The 24,884-nt window shown below is 45.6% G+C and overlaps 2 protein-coding genes across 2 annotated transcripts in view; one reads left to right on the top strand and one right to left on the bottom strand.

The window, feature by feature from the left end:
* The window catches only part of prr12b (proline rich 12b), a 30,287-nt gene extending 17,492 nt beyond the window's left edge, over window positions 1–12,795 (top strand). The window contains exons 6-17 of the mRNA XM_046305782.1: window positions 574–648; window positions 2,993–3,781; window positions 3,885–4,418; window positions 4,681–4,797; window positions 5,017–5,150; window positions 5,318–5,507; window positions 5,937–6,249; window positions 7,997–8,116; window positions 8,429–8,526; window positions 8,722–8,856; window positions 9,743–9,838; window positions 11,442–12,795. Of these exons, the coding sequence (XP_046161738.1) occupies window positions 574–648; window positions 2,993–3,781; window positions 3,885–4,418; window positions 4,681–4,797; window positions 5,017–5,150; window positions 5,318–5,507; window positions 5,937–6,249; window positions 7,997–8,116; window positions 8,429–8,526; window positions 8,722–8,856; window positions 9,743–9,838; window positions 11,442–11,576 (2,736 nt within the window). The 3' untranslated portion in view covers window positions 11,577–12,795. The remainder of the gene's footprint in view (window positions 1–573; window positions 649–2,992; window positions 3,782–3,884; window positions 4,419–4,680; window positions 4,798–5,016; window positions 5,151–5,317; window positions 5,508–5,936; window positions 6,250–7,996; window positions 8,117–8,428; window positions 8,527–8,721; window positions 8,857–9,742; window positions 9,839–11,441) is intronic.
* A 2,705-nt stretch (window positions 12,796–15,500) lies between these two features.
* Window positions 15,501–22,000, bottom strand: si:ch211-195b15.7 (synembryn-A). The gene is made up of 15 exons (XM_046306688.1): window positions 21,914–22,000; window positions 21,505–21,619; window positions 21,250–21,297; window positions 20,417–20,434; window positions 19,847–19,945; window positions 19,012–19,754; window positions 18,713–18,848; window positions 18,374–18,562; window positions 18,014–18,108; window positions 17,617–17,767; window positions 17,303–17,398; window positions 16,916–17,060; window positions 16,546–16,678; window positions 16,193–16,327; window positions 15,501–15,915 (listed from the first exon to the last, which is right to left on the bottom strand). Exons 2-15 carry the CDS (start codon window positions 21,616–21,618, stop codon window positions 15,786–15,788), a joined length of 2,232 nt encoding a protein of 743 aa, XP_046162644.1. The 5' UTR covers window position 21,619; window positions 21,914–22,000; the 3' UTR covers window positions 15,501–15,785.
* Between the last annotated feature and the right edge of the window lie 2,884 nt (window positions 22,001–24,884).

The raw sequence follows: 24,884 nt of genomic DNA, 5'->3' as shown, positions 1-24,884 counted from the left end.
CTGCGTGATTTGCAGGGGTAGGGGGGTGAGGAGCGGAATCCCCCATCTAATTCAATCCCTCCCCAACTCTCATCAGTTGCCTTTTACTCATTGTAAAGCGGTTGTAATTACAAATATATACTGGTATCAATGGACTCTAATGCCCTTTTACCATAATGCAGTAAGTTTAATTGACGAGAGAGAACATTTTCAGAGGGGTGCAACAGAGACTGTTGTTTTGTCTTATTCAAGTGTGTTCAGATGTCCATATTGACGTTGAACAGCCGAAACGGTGGCGACCGGTTTCGTCACATCACTCTATAGAACCGGGAATATGACCTCAACTAAACAACAATGCAAAGTCAATCAATCAATCAATCAATCAATCAATCAATCAATCAATCAATCAATCAATTCATCAGTCATCAATTGAATCATTCGTTAAAACCTCTCTTGTAGCACACAGCAGTGCCGATATGCCAGAAATGTAAATGTTACCCCATGAAACAAGCGGGCCGGACACTGCTTTTAATTGAATGTGGGGTTTCGTTTTTGAAACGTGTGATTAATGTCATTGCTTTGTGGCCGCCACAGATGACGTGGGAAAGGGACATGGATGAGCAGCTGACCCCAGAGGCCTGGGCTGCCATGCAGAAGCTCTCCAACACGGTGAGAATCCTCAATCCGTTCCTACCTACGCCTCCGAATAACTCACAGTGTCATCTATAATTCATTACTCATATTTCACAAGTCATATAACTCAGAGATCCCTTCAGCGCTGGGTAACTCGTCAGGCAAGAGGCCTTCAGGGTAACTCGCCAGGCAAGAAGGCCTTTAGGGTAACTCGCCAGGCAAGAAGGCCTTCAGGGTTACTCGTCAGGCAAGAAGGCTGCAGGGAAGGCTCTACCTCAGTCAGAACAGTGGTAGGCTAACGTTGACTGGAACACGAACATCCAGAGGAGAGCTTGTGTTTGTAGTTAGAGTTTGTGGTTAGCGGGGCGAATAAGATAGAGGGGCATAAGGCTCCACAAGTGATGTTTCAAGTCGTGGAAAGACAAAAGAGAACACATTGGCGTGTGTTTAGTTTTATTTTCAACATTCTGGTGCAATTTTCACAAGTATGCGGGTCATTTTCACAACTCTCTGCATTTTTGATTGACTGAGTCCAACACAGACCTTCACAAAGTCACTTGTTCACTGCACCAAATCAGTCTTTCAATTTGGACACATTCAATCTAAGTATCTGGTTTTCGAAATGCAATGTTCACTTGCCTTTTGATAATGATTTTCTTGTCATTTTTGAACAATTACAACTATCACTTAATCAAAGTGCTCCAAACACAACTACTGAACCAAAAGATTGCTTACTGTAACGTATATAGTTTGATCACTTCTGAGCACTACATTTCTATATTTCCCCCACCATAAATGTATCAAATTTGACATACATTTTATGTTGGAAGGTAAAACCGAATCATATATATGAATGTGGCTGTAAATACTACATCATCATGTTCCATCAGCCAGTGTGCTTCAATAGGACAAAGTAGAAAGAGTCACTCTGTGCTACCATTTGGAATTATAGTGTAGTGTACAATGCACTGCTGAAATACCTGGGTTGTATATAACAATATACAGTGAGCTCCAAAGCTATTTGGACAATTACACACATTTGAATTTTTTTGGGGACTCTGTACTCCAGTACTTTGGATTTGAAATGATACAATGAATATGAGACTATGAAGTGCAGACAATCAGCTTTAATTTGAGGGTATTCATCCATATCGGGTGAACCATTTCGAATTTACAGCACTTGTTGTACATCGTCCCCCCTTGAGGGGACTAAAAGTATTGGGACAGATTCACTGTGTGTTAAAGTAGTCAAAAGATGAGTCTGACTTTGTAGTCCCATTTGAACTTTGCTGTGCAGTTTATATGGTTGAAAGCGCGGTGATAGGTATTTGGGTGACGGCTAAACCAAAAATCAGACACAGTTTTTTATTTTGGAATTTGGTTGTGCTTTTAGATGGTTGAAAGCATAGTGATAACACGTTGGAAATTCAACAAACTTTTTATTTTATTTTTTCAAGTGGGTAAATAGAGGTTGTAATCTCATTGATCAACGTCTCAACCAAATATTAGCCAATTATCCATGTTGAAATGACGCAGTGTGCCCAGAGGGATACCGATTACATCTGAAAAATGTCCCAAAGTGATTTTTTTTTTAAATGTCAGGACAGCCAAAACAGATGACCTCTCCATTCGGCTTTGCTTTGAAGATGCATTAGAGCTGTGTGTATGTGAGGCTGTGTGTGTGTATCAACATAGAGCTGTGTTTGTGAGGCTGTGTAATGCTGTGTGTGTGTGTGTGTGTGTGTGTGTGTGTGTGTGTGTGTGTGTGTGTGTGTGTGTGTGTGTGTGTGTGTGTGTGTGTGTGTGTGTGTGTGTGTGTGTGTGTGTGTGTGTGTGTGTGTGTGTGTGTGTGTGTGTGTGTGTGTGTGTGTGTGTGCATATCGGCAGCCTATAGAGGGCGGAGCGGAGACGTGAGTCTGAGATGATTGACAGCCAGCCTCTCTGACTGACAATAAAACAGAGAGAAAGGGAGAGAGGAGAGAGAAGGCTGTTGCCAGGGTAGCTGTTGCCATGGTTACCCACTTATATTTTCTTACCACCCTCAGACCCCCCCTGCTGTTGGTAAGGTGAACTACCTCTATTCAGAGGAAGAGAAAGGTTTCTAAAGGTACACCCCAACACGAAGCATGGAAAAATACAGTTATATAGCATTTAGGGAGATTTTACCATTGGTTTCTGTCCAAGCTTTATTATAATATATACAAATCACCCTCCCATATACCCTTTTTTTTCACTTTTCCCATTCACACCCTTTTCTCATTTCTCTTCCTATTAATGTTCTTATTTCTTTCCTCCCCGGTCTTATCTGCACCTCACCTTTCCTCTCCCCTATTTTTTCTCCTCTCCTTATCTCCCCTCTTCCCCCCCTCCTCCCTCTTAGACGGAGGACAAGCCCCCAGAGCTGAAGTCTAATTTCATGGCCTCCTTCCTGGACTTCCTCAAGACGGGGAAGAAGCAGCCTGAATCTGGACCTGGTGGACCACAAGACCTCGGAGGGCCAGTGGAAGGAGCTGAAACCACAGACTCTTCCTCCCTGAAGGGTAGGATCCTGTCCCCGCCTCCCCCTCCACCGCCCCCTCCTCCACCCCCTCCGTTTGGGGACAGTAGCGAGGGCGAGGACGGGCTGAGCCCCTGTAAGCGTCTGGACGACGAGCTGAAGAGGAACCTGGAGACGCTGCCGTCCTTCTCCTCCGACGAGGAGGAGGACTCTGTCAGTAAGAACCAGGACCTGCAAAAGAGCATCTCCTCGGCCATATCTGCCCTTTACGACACGCCCCATACGCTGACTGCAGCCGTGGCCCCGCTCCCACCCAGCCCATCTCCACCTCAGAGCCCATCGCTGCCACCAACGCCGCCGCCCGTGGCCCAAATGCAGGAGGACGTAGCCGATCTGGAGGAGCAAGACGATGATGTAGAGACAAACATGCAACTTCACAACACACAGGCCAACGCACAGGCAAATACACCGCCCCCAGAACAGGAAGGACTGGAAGGGATGGACGGAGAGGACGAACGACAAGAGGAGATGGAGAAAGAGGAGGAGATGGAGAAAGAAGAGAGGGTAAAGGAAGACCTGAATGTAGAGTGCAGGGGTGTGGAGAAAAAGGTAGAGGAGAGGGAAGAGGAGGAGGAGAGAGAGGCTGAGTTTGAGATGCTGGATGCTCCAAAAGTGGAAGGTGAGTAGCCTACAATCCCAGATGTTCTGAAATGGTCTGACAAACAGTTGTTCATTTCCAAAGATGTAATATACTCTGAACCCCCCCCTCCCCCAGATTCTCCATCCGGGCCTCCCCTCGCCACCGTACCCCCTCGCCCCCATCCCTCTCCCCGTCCCCTCTCACTTCTTCCTCCCCCTCCCCCTATCTCCCCCACCCCTCTCCCCACCCTCCCCTCTGCCCTTCCAGCATGAGGATGATGAAGAGGAGCAGCAGGAGCCGTCCCCCAACAAAGCCACCACCCCTCCGCCTCTCCCCCCCAGCTCCTCTCCCCCTGCCCTGCCCTCTCCACCATCCCCTTCCCCTGCAATGCCCCCCTCCACTACCCCCCCTCCCTCCTCCTCCCCTCCCCTTTCGGATGCTCCAGAGTTGGCCCAGCATTCCTCCTCACCCTCCTCTTCCCCACCCTCACCCCCCACCCCTGAGGATGCGCCAGCCCCCAAGATCACCTCTCTGCACCTGGCCAAAAAGCAGGACAATGCGGCCATTGCTGGAGAGAGTGAGGAGGAGGACAGCGAGAGTGGCGGCGAGGGCATCTTCCGGGAGAGAGATGAGTTTGTGGTGCGGACCGAGGACATTGGCACGCTCAAGGTGAGGGCTTCTGGCATTTACTGTGGGAGGTGGTATGTCTTGTCTTCTCAAAAAGAAAAGAGGGAAGCCTGTACAGAATACAAATATTCCACAACATGCATCCTGTTTGCAGTAAGGCACGGAAGTAAAACTGCAAATAATGTGGCAAAGAAATTTAGTTAATATCCTGAATATTCAGTCTGTAACACAACAAAATGTGGAGTAAATCAAGGGGTATGAATACTTTCTGAAGGCCCTGTGCATACTCTCTTTGTCTCTCAAGATGGCCCTGCAGACCGGCCGCGAGCCACCACCCATCTGGAGAGTGCAGAAAGCCCTACTGCAGAAGTTCAGCCCCGAGATCAAAGACGGACAGAGGCAGTTCTGTGCCACCAGTAACGTGAGTTACTCACATCCCCTTTAAGACAGGAGACACTCTCCTTCTCTTTCATCTCAAAGTACAATCCAACAATGGATGCAAGGATTTTACAATCCAGCATGAGATCGTCATGATAGTTGCACACATTTTGAAGCAACACATAGTTTGTTTATAATGACTCAAATAATTATCTCTCTATACATATTTCTCTCCCTTTCTCTCTCTCTCTCTCTCTCTCAGTACCTGGGCTACTTTGGCGATGCCAAGATGCGGTACCAACGTCTCTATGTCAAGTTCCTGGAGAATTTCAATAAAAAGGATTATGTCCGTGTGTGCTCACGTAAACCCTGGCACAGACCTGGACTCATGTTGAGGTAGGTTTGTCCCTGCGTGTTTGCCGTACTCCTCTGGGTCTTGATTCATATGTGCCCAACCCCATGTAGAACTGAATCCCCTACGCCCATGCACTTGTATAGATCTGAAAATATTCACTGTAAGCAATAACCTGCAAAATTACAACAAAAAAATTGTACCTTGACAGGCGTCAATCACTCCCATCGCTCCCCAAGCCACCTCCCCCTGCCATCAGTCAAACTCCACCACGATTGGAGCGAGATGAGAGGGAGCGGAAGGAGAAAGAGAAGGAGCAGAAAGAGAAGTTGCAAAAGGAAAAAGAGAAGGAGCAGAAAGAGAGGAAGCAAAAGGAAAAAGAGAAGGAGCAGAAAGAGAGGAAGCAAAAGGAAAAAGAGAAGGAGCAGAAAGAGAGGAAGGAAAAAGAGAAGGAGCAGAAAGAGAGAGAGCAAAAGGAAAAGGAGCAAAAAGAGAGGAAGGAAAAAGAGAAGGAGCAGAAAGAGAGAGAGCAAAAGGAAAAGGAGCAAAAAGAGAAAGAGAGGGAACAAAAGGAGAAAGATGGGGTGAAAGAAAGGAAACAAAAGGAAAAACTGAGGGAGCAAAAAGAGAAAGCGAGAGAGCAAAAGGAGAAAGTGAGAGAGCAGAAAGAACGAGAGCAAAAGGACAAAGCAAGAGAGCAGAAAGAGAGAGATCAAAAGGACAAAGAGAAGGAGAAAGAGAGGGAGCAAAAGGACAAAGTGAGAGAGCAGAAAGAGAGGGAGAAAGCGAAAGAGAAGGAGAGGGAGCAGAAGGAGCGAGAGAGGAGGGAAAAAGAAAAGGAGCGAGAGAGGGAGAGGGAAAAAGAGAAACAGCGAGAGAGGGAGAGAGAGGAGGAGAAGGAGAGAGAAGAAAAAGAGAAGAGGCATCCACCACCTCAGGAGAAGGTGGAGAGAAGGAGCAGTGAAGAGGACCGAAAGAGACTGAGGGAGGAGAAGAGAGGAGGAGGAGGAGAGAAGAAGACAGAGCGCCCTTCGAGGGCGAGGCCAGTGAAGGCAGAGCCTCCGCCCAAGAAGAGGAAGAAGTGGCAGAAGGAAGTCCCCTCAGACTCAGACTCCTCCACTGATGGGCCCAGTGAGGACCAAGGTGAGGGACTGTGTGTGTGTGTTTGTAACTGTGTGTTAATACAATTTTGGTATGTACAGTGGGGCAAAAAAGTATTTAGTCAGCCACCAATTGTGCAAGTTCTCCCGCTTAAAAAGATGAGAGAGGCCTGTAATTGTCATCATAGGTACACTTCAACTATGACAGACAAAATGAGAGAAAAAAATCCAGAAAATCACATTATAGGATTTTTAATGAATTTATTTGCAAATTATGGTGGAAAATAAGTATTTGGTCAATAACAAATGTTTATCTCAATACTTTGTTATATACCCTTTGTTGGCAATGACAGAGGTCAAACGTTTTCTGTAAGTCTTCACAAGGTTTTCACACACTGTTGCTGGTATTTTGGCCCATTCCTCCATGCAGATGTCCTCTAGAGCAGTGATGTTTTGGGGCTGTTGCTGGGCAACTTGGACTTTCAACTCCCTCCAAAGATTTTCTATGGGTTTGAGATCTGGAGACTGGCTTGGCCACTCCAGCACCTTGAAATGCTTCTTACGAAGCCACTCCTTCGTTGCCCGGGCGTTGTGTTTGGGATCATTGTCATGCTGAAAGACCTAGCCACGTTTCATCTTCAATGCCTTTGCTGATGGAAGGAGTTTTTCACTCAAAATCTCACAATACATGGCCCCATTCATTCTTTCCTTTACACGGATCAGCCGTACACAGATCATGATGTTTCCACCCCCATGCTTCACAGTAGGTATGGTGTTCTTTGGATGCAACTCAACATTCTCTGTCCTCCAAACACGATGAGTTGAGTTTTTACTAAAAAGTTATATTTTGGTTTCATCTGACCATATGACATTCTCCCAATCTTCTTCTGGATCATCCAAATGCTCTCTAGCAAACTTCAGACAGGCCTGGACATGTACTGGCTTAAGCAGGGGGACACGTCTGGCACTGCAGGATTTGAGTCCCTGGCGGCGTAGTGTGTTACTGATGGTAGGCTTTGTTACTTTGGTTCCAGCTCTCTGCAGGTCATTCACTAGGTCCCCCCGTGTGGTTCTGGGATTTTTGCTCACCAGATCGAGGGAGATTATCAGTGGTCTTGTATGTCTTCCATTTCCTAATAATTGCCTCCACAGTTGATTTCTTCAAACCAAACCTATTGCAGACTCAGTCTTCCCAGCCTGGTGCAGGTCTACAATTTTGTTTCTGGTGTCTTTTGACAGCTCTTTGGTCTTGGCCATAGTGGAGTTTGGAGTGTGAGTGTTTGAGGTTGTGGACAGGTGTCTTTTATACTGATAACAAGTTCAAACAGGTGCCATTAATACAGGTAACGAGTGGAGGACAGAGGAGCCTCTTAAAGAAGAAGTTACAGGTCTGTGAGAGCCAGAAATCTTGCTTGTTTCTTGCACCGGGTCCAAATACTTATTTTCCACCATAAATTCATAAAAACTCCTACAATGTGATTTTCTGGATTTTTTCCTTCTAATTTTGTCTGTCATAGTTGAAGTGTACCTATGATGAAAATGACAGGCCTCTCTCATCTTTTTAAGTGGGAGAACTTACATAATTGGTGGCTGACTAAATACTCTTTTGCCCCACTGTATATTTATATGTAATGCCTTGGTTCTAGGTTCAAACCCACTCAGTGACATATTCTATATCTCTCTCCCCCTCCCTCCCTCTCTCTCTCTCTCTCTCTCTCTCTCTCTCTCTCTCTCTCTCTCTCTCTCTCTCTCTCTCTCTCTCTCTCTCTCTCTGTGTCTCTCCCCTGTAGCCCCAGTGAGAGGGGGGATGAACAGTCGAGCCATGAGGGAGATGTTCAGGAGTTACATAGAGATGCTGGTCAGTACAGCACTTGACCCCGACATGATTCAAGCCCTGGAGGACACAGACGGTGAGAGGGATGGGGTCGTGGTGTGAGCAAATGAGTGGGTAATGATTTGGTCAGGTTTGGGGTCAATTCAGTCATTTCAAGAAGTAAAATTTTTAAAAATCAATCAGTCGCTATGCTTCTCTATGATAATTTGGAATTAGAATTTCAGTTTACTTCGTGAATTGACTGAATTCCGAGGGAATTGACCCCAGCCCTGGGAGTGAGAGAAAGAGAGTATTGATCAAAAGTAAAGGCTTGAGAATAGGATTGAGGAAGAACGATGTCATGAGATGAGTCATACGGACTCTATGTCCCTCCCACTCTGGCCCCTAGACGAGTTGTACCTCCCGCCCATGAGGAAGATTGACAGCCTCCTCAACGAACAAAAGAGGAGACTGTTAAGGAGAGTCAACATGAGTGGCCAACACCAGGTACGTCTGTCTGTTTAGTTGTAAAAATGCTGAAACCTGATTATGAAAAAGGCCTGATGTGTTTGGAAGTGGAGATTATGGTACAATTCCAATCTTCATCCAACTTTCTCACTATCATATTGACAAGTGAAAACTTTAAAACAGTCGAAATGACTACTTCTCGCTCCCTCCATCTTCTACATGTTTCTTCTTTAGGAGACTCTGCATACGTTCCCCAAAATGACGGCGGACCCCCTGGACTCTGGCGCGGTCAAATTGCACCTCGGCGGCGAGTGCTACAACCGTAAAACCCTCAACCGCGTCAAGAAGAGCACCGCGCCCAAACAGCAGGTGAGTGAACCACACCCAGTCATGAAACTCCTTGACTTTAGTTTCCCGCCGCTGACGCCAATGTATCCAATCAGCTGCACCGTGGCTAACCCTGGCCTCGAAGAATTGTGTCTAGGTGTTGTAGAAGCCGAGTAGAAGAGACCATTCTGTCTCACAAGAACTGGAGTAATAAAGTCCAGACCTGTTTTGCCACTTTTGCTTTGTACATAAAACGTGTATCTCAGTGGGTTTAACTCGGCCCGGATGGTGTTTGCCCCATGTACAAACAAAGCTAAACCATGACACCGTCCTTATTTACTCTTGAGTTGTCTCGTTTCGTCTCGCGTAGCCACAACGCCCCCCCCCAAAAAAAACCGTTGTTGTCACGACCTTTGGAAACGGTTTGAATGATCCATTGGCTTCCGGAGGCTACATTTTTAGGGATTTTACATTTCAAGAACCCTCCCCCCCACGTGCCCGTTGAAGGAGTGCTGTGTGTTAAGCCCCGCCCAAGCAATGCATTCGATCGGTTTGACGTGTTGCAAGGCGCCACTGATTTACACCGGGGTCTTCACCCGTATTTAGCCCCCTTTCGGCCATAGACTTCACCAGGCTTCCCGATCAGGGAAACCAGGTTTTCCACGAGGCTAATGTTTCTTCTTTTAGCGTTGTTCAAGTGCATTTGTATTTTTAGTGGTCATCTGAAAGTATGTGAGGTTGTGAATACATAGTAGACTGGGCCTTTTCCCAGGTTCCTCCTTAGCCAAAGAGAACCCGGGTAGATTCCCTAATAAATTTACATTTACATTTAAGTCATTTAGCAGACGCTCTTATCCAGAGCGACTTACATGATTTCCTCTCTCTCCTTTCCCTCCATCCCTTTTCCCCGTCTCTCTGCGACTCTCAGGACCTCAAGCTGTCCACAGAGACGTGTCGTGTCTATAGCCTTTATCATTCTCTCCATCACTACAAGTATCACACCTTCCTGAACTGCAAGAAGGAGGTAAGACTCAGGAGCACAATCGCTTTTCACAACGCTGACCTTCCAACACCCCTCTCTTTCCTCTACGGCATTGTTGTTCTTCTCTACTTTCTGTTCTGTTTCTCTTTCTCTCCCTGTTTCCATTGTGGTCCGAATAATTCAAATGGAGCACTGTGTATTCAGTCCTTTTGTCGCGGAAGGTTGGCTGTCATTTGTGAGTGGCTGTGTTGTGCTTATATGAAAAATAATAGCCTTATTATCCATCCTAGAGTGGATATTTGACTTGCATAACATCGATTAATGTTAGATGTATTTGCAACATGTCTATACTCTGGCCTCGAAGACGGAATACATCTATTTACAGCTTTAGAGAAATAGAATTGAGAATAAAGGTTTTGTACTATGGTAAAATACACTACATGACCAAAATGATGTGGACACTTGCTCGTCTAACATCTCATTCCAAAATCATGGGCATTAATATGGAGTTGGTCCCCCCTTTGCTGCTATAACAGCCTCCACTCTTCTGTGACGGCTTTCCACTAGATGTTGGAACATAACTGTGGGGACTTGCTTCCTTTCAAGAGCATTAGTGAGGTCGGGCACTGATGTTGGGCGATTAGGCCTGGCTTGCAGTCGGCGTTCCAATTCATCCCAAAGGTGTTCGATGGGGTTGAGGTCAGGGCTCTGCAGGCCAGTCAAGTTCTTCCACACCCATCCCGACAAACCATTTCTCTATGGACCTCGCTTTGTGCATGGTGGCATTGTCATGCTGAAACAGGAAAGGGCCTTCCCCAAACTGTTGCCACAAAGTTGGAAGCACAGAATTGTCTAGCATGTCATTGTGTGCTGTAGCGTTAAGATTTTCTCTTCACTGGAATTAAGGGGCCGAGCCCAAACCATGAAAAACAGCCCCAGACCATTATTCCTCCTCCACCAAACTTTACAGTTGACCCTATACATTGGGGCAGGTAGCTTTCTGTTGGCATCCGCCAAACCCAGATTTGTCAGTCGGACTGCCAAATGGTGAAACGTGATTCATCACTCCAGAGAAGGCGTTTCCACTGCTCCGGAGTACAAAGGCGACGAGCTTTACACCACTCCAGCCGACGCTTGGCATTGCGCATGGTGATCTTGAAGCTCCAGACGAAGAGTTCTTGTGCTGATGTTGGTTCCAGAGGCAGTTTGGAACCGAGGACTGATGATTTTTACGCACTACACGCTTCAGCATTCTGTGGTCCCGTTCTGTGAGCTTGTGTGACCTACCACTTCGCGGCTGAGCCGTTGTTGTCCTAGACGTTTCCACTTCACAATAACAGCACTTAGAGTTGACCGGGGCAGCTCTAGCAGGGCAAAAAAATGACAAACTGACTTGTTGGAAAGGTGGCATCCTATGACGGTGCCACGTTGAAAGTCACTGAGCTCTTCAATAAGGCCATTATACTGCCAATGTTTGTCAATGGAGATTGCATGGCTGTGTGCTCGATTTTATACACCTGTCAGAAACGGGTGGGGCTGAAATCGCCAAATTCACTCATTTGAATTTGAAGATCCACATACTTTTGTATATATACTGTAAATAAGCAAGTGAATATAATCTGTTCTCTTTCTCTATTCCCTCCAGACGGACAGTATAGAGCAGGCAGCGGAGGACCCTGGTCAGGAGGAGGTGGTGCAGCAGTGTATGGCCAACCAGGGCTGGCTGGAGACCCTCTTCAACTCCTTCATCGACCTGCTGACCCTCAGCACCAAAGCCTGATGAGGGAGGAGGGGGCACAGTCCGAAATAGTGCACTACAATTGGCCTAAGCCATAGGGCCTATATGGAGAATAGGGTGCCATTTGGAAAGCAGAATGTGGGTTGAAGAAGAGAGGGGTGGGGAGGGAGGAGGTATACAGTATTTGGGAGACATAGCAAGAGAGTTGGAGTGGAGAACACTGGACTGTACCAAGATGGAGAGGTGTGGGGGGGGGGGATTCAGACCCTACCACTCTAGTTCTTGCCCAGCGAGAAAGACCGAACAGTCAATGTTCAGTCTGTGAGTACGGTTGAGTTTTAACTTAAAATGGATGCTACAAATGAACTGTTTTTAGCGCTTTTGTTTAGTTTTTCTCTCACAAAGTATCTCTTGACTAAAGAAAAGAGAAGGACGGAGGAGAGCGGAGGAGGCGGATTGAAAATAGTGAATGTGTGAAAGGGTACGACGTCTGCCACTTGACCTGAACAGGGAAAGCAGGGGACCACGGTGAATCAGTCAGCACTACAGAAAAGATTGCGATCTACATCCAAACATGCACGGGCACACACACACACACAGCCAACATACAAACACTATATATATATACGTATATGTATTAATAATTATGATTTGTATTATTTATACAAGGAAATTACCCTCCCTAGCTGGGATTGTTTGCTGTTGTTATTTTAAATAATCATGTTTTGTTAGGGTTATACATGAAATGGCCTGCCCAAAATCCTTTGCTCAGTCCCCCTTTTATTGCTGAAGGTAAAAAAGAGTGGAGGGGAGAAAAACTGAGGTGAAGGGAGGGAGGGAGGGAGGTTAGAGGAGTGTGTGATGTTCCCTTTTTTCTGTCTGCCTAAATAAATTGTGAGGGGGGGGAAATGTATTTAAAACCTAAGCAAACTGTGTTCTTTATGTTTGTTCTTCAAAAGACAATGAGAGCAGAGTTTACACCTGAAGTTAATAAATTAAAATAAATATCTGTTCGCTTTCTAAAAGAAAGCGCTGTGGTTTTAGGGAGGTGTAACTGTTAAAAAGCGTATAAAATCTGTGTTGACTGTTTTTATTTTAAATTGTTTGTTGTTTATGATAATTATTATTTTTTGGAGGTTTACCTATTTGTTCAAGCTCTCTTATCTGTAAATATTGTACAGTTACTTGAGTCTCTAAAGCCCAGTTCCTCTTCTGTACATGCTATTCCTGTATTTGACAAAAGCAAATAAAAATTTGAAAATGACAGCGAAAATGTTTCTTTTTCCTCCTACAACATTATAAGATTTATAGTAAGGGTGTGGTTGACCACATATCGGGGTTGGGGTCAAATCCATTTCGATTCCAGTCAATTAAAATTGTACACTGAAATTGCAATTCCAATGAGGAACATTTGGTGTCCTTTTGATTTGACTGTGGAACCCTGGACAACATGTACTATTGTTAAGTACACTATATATACAAAAGTATGTGGACACCCCTTCAAATTAGTGGCTTCGTTGATTTCAGCCACACCTGTTGCTGACAGGTGTATAAAATCAAGCACACAGCAATCTCCATAGACAAACTTTGGCAGTAGAATGGCCTTACTAAAAAGCTCAGTGACATTCAACGTGGCACCGTCATAGGATGCCACCTTTCCAACAAGTCAGTTTGTCAAATTTCTGACCTGCTAGAGGTGCCACAGTTAACTGTAAGTAGTGTTATGTCTCGGACAACAACGTCTCAGCCACAGGTCACGTAAGCTCACAGAACAGGACCGCCAAGTGCTGAAGCGCGTAAAAAAGTGTCTGTCCTCGGTTGCAACACTCACTACAGAGCTCCAAACCATACAGAAAAGGTTTGTTGAGATCGGTGTGGAAGAACTTGACTGACCTGCACAGAGCCCTGACCTCAACCCCATCGAACACCTTTGAGATGAACTGGAACGCCGACTGCGAGCCAGGCCTAATCTCCCAACATCAGTGCCCGACCTCACTAATGCTCCTGTGGCTGAGTTGAAGCAAGTCCCCGCAGCAATGTTCCAACATCTCTAGTGGAAAGCCTTCCCAGAAGAGTGGAGGCTGTTATAGCAGTAAAGGGGGAACCAACTCCATACTAATGCCCATGATCTTGGCATGAGATGTTTGAAGTGTCCACATACTTTTGGTCATGTAGTGTATGCTGACCTGAAATTGTCTGAAAAAATACAGAGGAATTGAAACAGCTCAGATTGGGCAGGAGGGGATATAAGAAAATGGGTAGGAGTTCAGAGGTACATACTGACCCAAGAGAAAGGAATATAAAGACAGAAGAAAAGAAAGAAATCTGTAAAAGGAGATGCTGTGTATGAGTGAGTCCCCAGCAAACCAAAATGGGTTATTTGAAAGTTCCCAGAACATTTGTTCCGTTGAGGCAAATGTTCTCATATCAGAAACGGTCCAGTTGTGCGGATGATTATACAATGTTTGTCTAAAACATTCACCTGATGTCGCATGAACGTTCCCTCTCACATTTAGTTGCGGCTGTATGTTCTAAAGACATAACTGCTACATTGTGTTATTACACGAACTGGAAACCTGATGGGAATGTTTGGTGGTAGTGATTACAGATTACAGAACGTTTTAGTGAAGGAGAACATTCCAAGGATATTTCATTTAAAACATTTGAAGGAAGACATAAATCATTTTGCTATCAAAAACATTATTTGAATGCTTTTGGTATGTTATCATCCTAATGTTAGATCAAATCTTAACTAGAACTTAATGGGAATCTTAGCTAATGTCCCGGCAATGTTCCCGGTTACATCAGTTAAAAGTCTGTAGCCTGTGAAGTTTCTGATCCAATCAAGTTCATATTTTATTCTGCGTGAAAATGCTGACAAAACATATTCTCTCTGACAGCCCCAGAAGAGTTTCAGAGGATTTTTGAACCCTATTGATTATTTTTTTCCTCTCCAAGGCAGACACGGTGACAGTGCAGTACAGCAGGAATGGTTTATTTCTATTTCAACGTGAGAAACCATAGGCATTTTACACTACAGCAAATGTTGGAGGGGAAAGGAAGTCTATACGCAGAGGAATGAATGACAACATGTTGGACGAGGAAAAAGCATGTTACTCAAAAGTGGTGATACCCTTTCACCATCACATGACAGGGACAGACACCTGCACAATAACTGCTCCCACATCATTGATTACAATCACCATGGACCTGTTATTCCGTCTCCAGTCCAATTGTGACATCTGAACATAAGTGGGGTTATCTCCAGGAGAGGAACCAGAGTGGGAAAATATAGGATATGGAAGCTAAACAACACTACGATTGCCAAGGAATCTGAGGACTCTGTTCTCTGCTTCTTGTCCTTTTTCTAGTGTTTTTTTTTAATTGACATTTTCTTCTCAGGGAATGTACCTGGCTAAACAGTGATTCTAAGAGTGGTGTTTTGGTGGGTGATGCTACTGTATACAGTACATTCAGACTAGCGCTACACATAGTGACAGATGAGGTGGGGTACAGACACACGCTCCAAAGTAAAGTGCTTTCAGGTAAATGGAGGAAAGGTGCTATATCAGTGGTGTAAAGTAACTAAGCAAAAAATACTTTGAAGTACTACTTAAGTATTTTTTTTTTTGGGGGGGGTGGGTATTGGTACTTTATTCTTGATATTTTATACAACTTTTACTTTTACTCCACCACATTCCTAAATAAAATATTATAGTTTTTGACTCCCATACATTTTCCCTGACACCCAAAAGTACTTGTTACATTTTGAATGCTAATTCAATTCACACACTTATCAAGAAAACACGTGGTCATCCCTACAGCTTCTGATCTGGTGGACTAATTAAACACAAATGCTTCGTTTGTGAATTATGTCGGACTGTTGGAGTGTGTCCCTGGCTATCCATAAATAAATACAAATCAATTGTTCATTCTGGTTTGCTTAATATAAGGAATTTGAAAGGATTTATAACATTTACCTTTAATTTTGATACTTAAGTGTATTTTTAGCATTGTATTTGACTTTTGATACTTGATAAACCAGATACTTTTTACTGGGTGACTCACTTCAGTCATTTTCAAGGTATCTTCACTTTTACTCAAGTATGACAATTGGGTACTTTTTCCACAACTGTGCTATATAAATACAAACCAACCTCTATCTCTCTTACTCTTTCTGTCTCTTCACCATCCTATGCTGTAAATTCTTGTAATCACCCTCCCATCTCTCACTTTTATTTTCTAACCTCCCTACTTTTCCCTCTCTTCCTCACTCTCCCCCTCTGATTCCACCTCTTCCACAGTGCTCCCCCTCATCTGACCACACAGGGGCTCCAGTCCCCCCCCTGTCATCACTCCCACGGGTTGGATGATCTTGTCCCTGAGAGAGACAGAGGGAGAAAGAGAGAAATTGGAAACATCCATCTATTTCACACACTTGGATAGTCACTAGCTGAAACAGATATGTACTCACAGACACACACACACACACACACACACACACACACACACACACACACACACACACACACACACACACACACACACACACACACACACACACACACACACACACACACACACACACACACACACACACACACACACACACACACACACACACACACACACACACACACACACACAAATACACACACCGTGAGAGCCTGTTGAACAGGCTGATGAGTCTTAGTGCCTCCTGCTCTTTCTCCCGCTCCGTCATTCCCTCCATGGGGTCTGGCTGCTCCTCCTCCACCCTCCCCGTCACTGGGTTGATGCGCCTCTTAGCTTCCCTGTGGAACACAGTTACAAACACCTCCCTTGTAAATACTGTCCACTCCTAACCATCTAAAATTGCTTCTGTTGCATGCTCCGATTTATGCCGTTTTGATAGTTCCAAGTCCAATCTATCAGTCAGAGTAATGCGACACAAGCCTAAAGATGCATTGTGTCCCTATACACTATTACAAAGTGTTGTGTTTGTGACATTATCAATGGTTGTTTTACACACCTGTATTCCTCTGTGTCAGAGTCTGAGTCGCTAGAGTACTGGGCGTGGGTCACCTGACCTCCACTCAGCAAGCCCCTCGCTGCCAGCAAACCTGCTGCGTTACCGTAGCCTGTGTACTTCACAAACCGACTCACTGAGAGACAGACAGAGAGGGAGAAACATAAGATGGCAACATCCATCTATTTCACACACTTGGATTGTCACTAACTGAAATGGAGATGAAGTGTGGGGGGGGGGTTAGATATGAGTTACTACATGTGCTATGAGGGGTTAGTAAGTATGCTGTGATACGATTGGGTCCTTCAAACCAAGAGTTACTTGGAAATGAGGAGCGAGTAAGTGTGACAGGTGTGTGATATGATTTGGGCACCGTTCTCTTTGCAGAGCACAAAGAGGAGCTCGGCAGCACAGTGCTTGATGTCCGTGTCCATGTGGGTCATCAGGCGCACCAGACGTCCCCTCACTGTGGCCCCCTGCTCCGGCCTCAAGGCCACGTCCCTCAGAGGGGGGAGGATCTGTAGCGGTGGACAGAGGCAGAGGCAGGTGTTAGTGCTGGGTGGGAGCAGAAACCTGCTCAACCAGTTAGCTGCTATCCAGAACGCATGTAGGGAGGGGAAAGACAGAGGCCCCAATATCACAAGTCGAAGCAGGCTTCTCCAACACAACAATGTAAACCGAACATCAGACTAACATTATCATGCTGTATTAAAGCCACAATAATCAGTTGGAGTTTCAGCCCAACAGTTGAGAACAGTACCTGTTGTCTGAGGTAGTGGCGTGTCTCGCGGTGCGCGCGGCAGCTCTCAGTCAACAGATTCAGGACTGGAGTCAGTTTCTCCTTCAACTTCTGACCCTTCATAACAAATTCATAGGTGATTTTGTCAGCTTATGACCCTTTATACACACCCGGTATGCTTCCATAGCTATGCTCTATTGAGATGCAACCCTCCACTGTACACCATGGGGAAGCAAGCAGCATCCTCATATGAGATAGGTGCCTCCTTTCCTCCCTCCTTTCCTCCCCACTTTCCTCTCTCTCTCAGTCCCTTCCTCCCTCTTCCTCTGCCTCACCCTGTCCAGGCGTCTCTCCATGAAGGTGAGTAGGGTGTGGACAGTGTCCATGTTGACCCCTTCCCACTCCTGTGAACCCTCCGTCAGACGCACAGACAGCAGCACGTCCAGACATTGTAGGGGTAGGGCAGAGAGCACATTCACTGTGTGCCTATGGAGGGTTATAGGTTAAACGTCAGGGGTTAAGGGTCAGGGATCAGAGGTAAGGAGACATGGGGCAAACCTGAAATGGCCCCCATTTCAAAATGATTCAGAACATATCTTTTCTACTTCGCTGTGAAAAAGTAAACATTTTGACAACACCAAGAATGACCACCATTACTTTCAAAATAAAGATGCAAATACAAATGCATGGATATACAAGAGAAGAGGGGACAGCAGAAGCCCTCGTGCATACCCCTGTATCTCCTCAGTGAGTTCTTCTCCGTCACAGGTCAGCAGCAGGCAGTGACGTAGCACTGCAGCCAGGCGGCGATAGAGAGCTGCATCCTCCTGAGAGGGACACAAAGAAAAGAGGGGACTTTAAAAAGGCCTCCTGGCCACAGATCTAGGATCAGTTTAAACTAACCCCCAGTCTTGGCTTAAAAAGTACTGGATTAGTATTTTGAGATATCTCCTTGCTACGTACTCTTACCTACTCACAAACTAAAAGCCAAGGATGCCCCCATAGAAGACGGACAAGGTACAGATATTAGAATAGATCATGCTATTTGGGACAAAGCCACATTTGAATTCTATGGGACTCTCCTCCACCCACCTCGTCTGGCTCCTGTCTGTGGAAGCTGTATGTGATGTTGAACAGGGTCTTGAGGATCTCCACAGCTCGCTGTGACACCTCCTTAGAGACAGGGGGCGCACTGTGGTCACTCAGCACCTCGTACTCTTCCCCCCACCGCGCAGACAGACACTGCTCCAGAGCTGCAGTCAGCATGGACACCCCTCGCTCCTGACAAAGAGAGACAGGGGGATATGGAGAGAGAGAGAGAGAAAAGAAAGAGAGATGGAGAGATGGCAGGAGAGAGGGGCATACAGTAGACCTACCCATCCCAAATCATTAGCAGGGAAACCACAAATCCATCCTCCTCTAGGCTGTTACCTGCTGCAGTTGCACCCTGAGCTCTGGTCTCAGAGCCGTCAGCAGGAAGAGCAGCCGTAGTTCATAAAACTGACCAATGGGAAGAGCTTTTTCACTGATCCCCTGCTTCAGCTTGTCAGATAGACCAGAGAGCAGTCTGAGAGAGAGAGAGAGAGAGAGAGAGAGAGAGAGAGAGAGAGAGAGAGAGAGAGAGAGAGAGAGAGAGAGAGAGAGAGAGAGAGAGCGAGCGAGAGAGATGAAGGAAGTGATGCCATACTAGATATAGTTTTTGCTGTACTCCAACAGTTGCTCTCCCTCACCTCAGAGCGCTGACCCTCTCTTGCGCCCTCTGACTGTTGTAGATTATATTACAAAGGGCTTTCAGGGCCTCCCTCCTCCCCACCTGGTCATCTTCCTCTTTATCTTCTTTGTCCTCCTCTTCATCCATCTCTTCCCGGGCATCCTTCTTTCCACGCACCAGAGCTCCATGACCCGGAGAGCAGTGGTGCTCGGCAGTGCAGGTTTCCGTGGAGACAGAGCGCAGGTTGTCATGGCAGGTTTCTGTACTGAGAGTGCAGCAGGGGTCCCTGGTCACTGATGGCGATGTCGTTGCTCCACCTTGGCTGTTGTTGGCCGTATCCAGGGCTGGACAGGTCTGAGTGGAAGCCTGGGCCAAGGAGTGCTGGGTCTGGCTAGCACCGACAACGTTAGCATCCACATTGCTAACTGCTAACAAGCTAGCATTAGCATTAGCGCCCCTACTGCACTCACTGGCCTCTGTGTCACTCTGTTTACAGGCCTCCGAACTGACGTCACCGAGGACATAGCCGCAATCTTCTCTCTCGGCATCATGACCTTCCTCCTCGTCTTCCTCCTGGCCTTCGGGGATGGGCAGGGAGGTTATGCCGCCCAGGTGGGCTAGGGTGAGGAGGGCGGTGTCGGTCACCAGGGGCGCCAGAGCCTGCCGGTCGCGGGACAGGATACGTAGCGTACGCAGGGTCACTCTCAGAACCCCCGGCTGGAGCTGGGTACGGATAAACCACACCAGGGCTGCAGCCAGCCTCTGGGGAGAGGAGAGGAGAATTCAGTTTAACTGAAAAGAGCAACAGGTAGAAATAGAGAAATCCATGCACACACACACACACCCTGACTCACCCGTCTGAGAAGGAGATCCTGGTCCTCAGCATCATCTGAGTCTGAGTTGAAATCAGAGTCCGAGTCGGGAACAAAGTCCCTCATTTTGTTCTTCCTGAACTGGTGAGGGTTAATGGGGGGAGTAGGTTGAGTCATTACACACAACAATTAGCTTTGGAGTACACACACATACACACACACTTGCGTAAGCCACACACACACACACACACACACACACACACACACACACACACACACACACACACACACACACACACACACACACACACACACACACACACACACACACACACACACACACACACACACACACACACACACACACACACACACACACACACACACACACACACACACAGGCACGCACTTACACACACCCACCCACATACACCCACAAATGAAACACTGCGCTGAATGGAGATTAGTGTAATGTAGAGTAAGGACCTGTCAGCTCAGCTTCGCCCTCCCTCTCTCTTCCCTTTTCTCCCTATTCTTTTCTCTCGGTCCCTTTCCCCCCTGTATTCCTATCTCTCTCTCTTTCTGATGGTGTAATGAGTTAGTCTTTTTTACCTCATCCAGCTCTTTTTGCTGCAGTCATTTGCACAGCCATTATAGTAGAGCCATTATAGGTGGAAGAAAGAAGACATAGAAATGATGAATAATGACATCATTAACATTATGAAGAGATACGACAGAGAGAGAAGAGAGGAGCTGAAGGGGATGATAGAAGAGGGAGAAAGAAGAGGATGATTACTGTAGGGGAGGGAGGTGGAAAAGAACCATCCCACTGGACAAAAACTGGTTGAATCAACATTGTTTCTACTTCAATAAAAAAAAATCAATGTGATAACGTTGAATCAACATGGAAAACTGATTGGATTTTCAAGAAGTCATCAACATAAGGGAATTTTGTATTCTCTTTTACCCAACTCAATGACACGGTGAACTTTTTTGTTGATGTCACATTCAATTCACGTTATTTGACAACACAACCAAATGTAAATCTAAACTGGAAATTGAAATGACGTCTGTGCCCAGTTGGAAGTGAGAAAGAGAGAGAAAGAAAAAAAGAGGACATGAATATAGATAGGACAGCGAGACAGGGAGGGGAGGAGAAGGACAGGGATGGAGTGTGAGCGAAAGAGAGAGATAAAGATGAGTGGCGGGGGATGAGCAGGATTTTGTCTAATTACATGGTTAATCTGAGCCTCTGGTGGCCTGACACTGAGAGGGCAGGGACAGGCCAGGGGAATAGACAGAGAGAGAGAGAGATGGGAAAGGACAGAGGGCGAAAGAAATAGAAATGAAGGGATGATGGAAGAATGAAATAGAGAGGCAGCGGAGAAACGATGCAAAGGAATGACAGACATAAAGAGTAGTTCAAGTCTTTTCCACATCCTCACCTTTCTTCTGTCCCTCTCCTCAATATTGAAGAAGAAGCATTCAGCATACTGGGGAGAAGATATGTGGGAGGGAGGGAGAAAGAGAATTGGAAAGAGAAAGAGAAGGAGAGGGTATAAGAAAACAGTCAAGGATACATGGTGCAGTCATGGACAATTGTAGTCATGGAAACAGACAGCCACACGGTGTGGTAGTCATGGTTACAGACAGCTGTTTACAGTAGTGTGGTAGTCATAGTAACACAGGCAGTGTAGTACCTGAGTGTTGTAGTGGTCCAGGTGTATCTGGACACTGTCCTGGTCTCCTTGTTTGATGCACTGAATGATCCTCTCCAAGTCCATATCCATATCCATATCCATATCCATATCCATGCTTTCACACACACACACACACACACACACACACACACACACACACACACACACACACACACACACACACACACACACACACACACACACACACACACACACACACACACACACACACACACACACACACACACACACACACACACACACACACACACACACACACACACACACACACAATTACAATGCAGAGTGATCAAGCATTACTTTTCATCCTAACGTACAATATTCAATAATAATACCTTCAGTCATGCAATAGCAGCACCCATTCTACCTACATCTACACCCCACAAACCTGGTGTCCCTACAATGGCAGGATACAGACAGCAACCTTGGTCTTGTCTCTTTGTCTCCCTGTGTTTCTCTGTGCAGTTTCTGTCTCCTAAACCCCTGTATGTAATCTAATCTAATCTCCCTCACCTCTTTCTCTCTCTCTCTCTCCCCCTCTCTCTCTCTTTTCACAGTGCAATGGGCCATGGATTATATTGTGAACAGTGACTAGTACATGGACAGAGATAGACAGCAAAATAAGGACTGTTTCAAAGATTAGAAATAGGAACAATAGAGAGAAGATAGCCTGGTAGTGAAAGGAAAGCAAAAACATGAGGAAATGAAGAGATGCTTCACAAATGAGAACGTTTGAATATTTTATCTTCCTCATAGACAGGCAGACAGACAAACAGACAGACATGCAATGAGAGACAGGCAGGCAGACTTTTGGGAGAGTAAGTGGTTACCATCAAAGAGATAGAGGGAAGACAGAGAAAAAGAGAAAAGACAAGAAAAAAAACTGAGAGGAGTGCATGTTGACAAGGTACTGATGTTTGTCATACCTGTTAAAGAATGGCGAAGATGAAAAGAGAGTTGTGGAAAGAGGGAGTTGGAGAGATGAAAGCCTGTGAGCCTATTTACTAATAAGGTTAATTAACAAATGCATGGATAGGTGGAGGGAGGGATGAGGGGAAATATAAATGCTCTTAGTGAAAAGGACAGATCTTAGTGATCTGTCCTTTTTCAGCCATCTATTTCCTGTGTTTGAGTGGCGCAAAATCCACTTCTCACTTAAACCTTGATAGATCGCTTGCTTTCTATCAAGAGTCTGATACTCTTGCATGTGCCTGTCGTTTTGTTCTGTTAACTAATACGACCGTGGAAATCTTTCCGTTGCATTCTAAAACGCTAATCCTTCATTGAGGACTTAACAAACAGCGATTTGCAAGGACGGAGGGAGAGAGAGAGCGAGAGAAATGTCCCTTTTCTTTTGGAACGTTTGTGAGTGTAATGTTTATTTTTGATTGATTATTTTGTTTATTATCCATTTCACTTGCTTGGGCAATGTAAAAAAACGATTCCCATGCCAATAAAACCCTTTGCATTTAATTTCAGTTAATTTCATTGAGAGAGAGAGCAGGAGCTCTTGGAAGTGGAACTTGTGTTTTCTAACCAATCAGATTAGGTTTTAATAGACCAGTTTGGCTACTCTAATCTGGTTGGTTACAGCTCACATGGGCGTGTGGTCTGGCGCAACCACCTGTCAATCGAGACGTGCGTTACCAGGTTACCACTTGCGCAATGTCCACCAAAGTGCAGCTGTTACTTGTCATGGCGGTAAATTTAAATGTCTTTGTTATATGGCTAGTTAGCCAGCTTTTTTGCCCTTTGTAAAACCTTTTTGGAAGCTATTGTCCAAGTCTCCCTCTCCTTGCTTGCACATCTCTGTTTGCCCAAATATACATCTTTTTCTCATGGTAGAGCGCAAAGCACTGCATTGCTCGCAAATATTGGCCTTGTTCAAGAGGATCAAAACCGCATTATAAATGGGTGGTTCCAGCCCTGAAAGCTGACAGCTGTGGTATATCAGACTATATACCACATATGACAAAACATTTATTTGTACTGCTCTACGTTGGTAACCAGTTTATAATGGCAATAAGGCACCTTGGGGGGTTGTGATATATGGCCAATATGCCACTGCTAGGGGCTGTATATCCAGGCACTTCGCGTTGCGTTGTCCATAAGAATAGTCCTTAATTGTGGTATATTTAATTATTATTTTCTTTTTTTATTTAACCTTTATATAACGAAACAAGTCAGTTAAGAACAAATTATTTTTTACAATGACGGCCTACCCCGGCCAAACCTGGGTGACCCTGGGCCAATCGCGGCCGGATGTGATGCAGCCTGGATTCGAACCAGGGCCTGCAGTGACTCCTCTTGCACTGAGATGTAGTACCTTAGACCACTGTGACTTAGACCGCTGCGACACTTGGGAGAAGAAAAAATAATAATAATAACAAAAAAATAATATTGGCGATGTACCACAACCCCTCTTGCCTTATTGCTTAATTATACAATGGGGGGGGTTCTAATCCTGAATGCTGATTGGTTACCACAGGCTAAATCTTTGATGCTAAAATCCCTATTTTAGATTTTTTTGCAAATGTTTTAAAAATAACAAAGTGAAGTACCTTATTTACATAAGTATTCAGACCCTTTGCTATGAGACTCAAAATTGAGTTCAGGTGCATCCTGTTTTCATTGATCATCCTTGAGATGTTTATACAACTTGATTGGAGTCCACAAGTGGTCAATTTAATTAATTGGACATGATTTGGAATGGACACAGCTGTCTATATAAGGTCCCACAGCTGACAGTAGCTATGGAGCTCCGAGACAGGATTGTGTCGAGGCACAAATCTGGGGAAGGGTACCGAAAACATTCTGCAGCATTGAAGGTCCCCAAGAACATCATTCTTAAATGTAAAAAGTTTGGAACCACCAAGACTCTTCCTAGAGCTGGCTGCCTGGCCAAACTGAGCATTCAGGAGAGAGGAGCCTTGGTTAGGAAGGTGACCAAGAACCCACTGGTCACTCTGACAGAGCTCCAGAGTTCCTCTGTGGAGATGGGAGAAGGACAACCATCTCTGCAGCAGTCCATCAATCGGTCCGTTATGGTAGATTGGCCAGACGGCTTGGAGTTTGCCAAAAGTCACCTAAAGGACTCTCATGATTAACAAGATTCTCTGGTCTGATGAAACAAAGATTAAACTCTTTGGCCTGAATGCCAAGTGTCACGTCTGGAGGAAACCAGGCACCAATCCTTAAGGTGAAGCATGGTGGCTGCAGCATCACGCTGTGGAGATGTTGTTCAGCGGCAAAGACTGGGAGACTAGTCAGGATCGAGGGAAAGATGAACGGAGCAAAGAACAGATGAAAACCTGCTCCAGAGCGCTCAGGACCTCAGACTGGGGCGAAGGTTCACCGTC

This window comes from Oncorhynchus gorbuscha, linkage group LG16, assembly GCF_021184085.1.
Source record: "Oncorhynchus gorbuscha isolate QuinsamMale2020 ecotype Even-year linkage group LG16, OgorEven_v1.0, whole genome shotgun sequence".
Taxonomy (NCBI): domain Eukaryota; kingdom Metazoa; phylum Chordata; class Actinopteri; order Salmoniformes; family Salmonidae; genus Oncorhynchus; species Oncorhynchus gorbuscha.
Note: the sequence above shows the minus strand (reverse complement) of the source record. Positions and strands in the feature narration are given on the sequence as shown.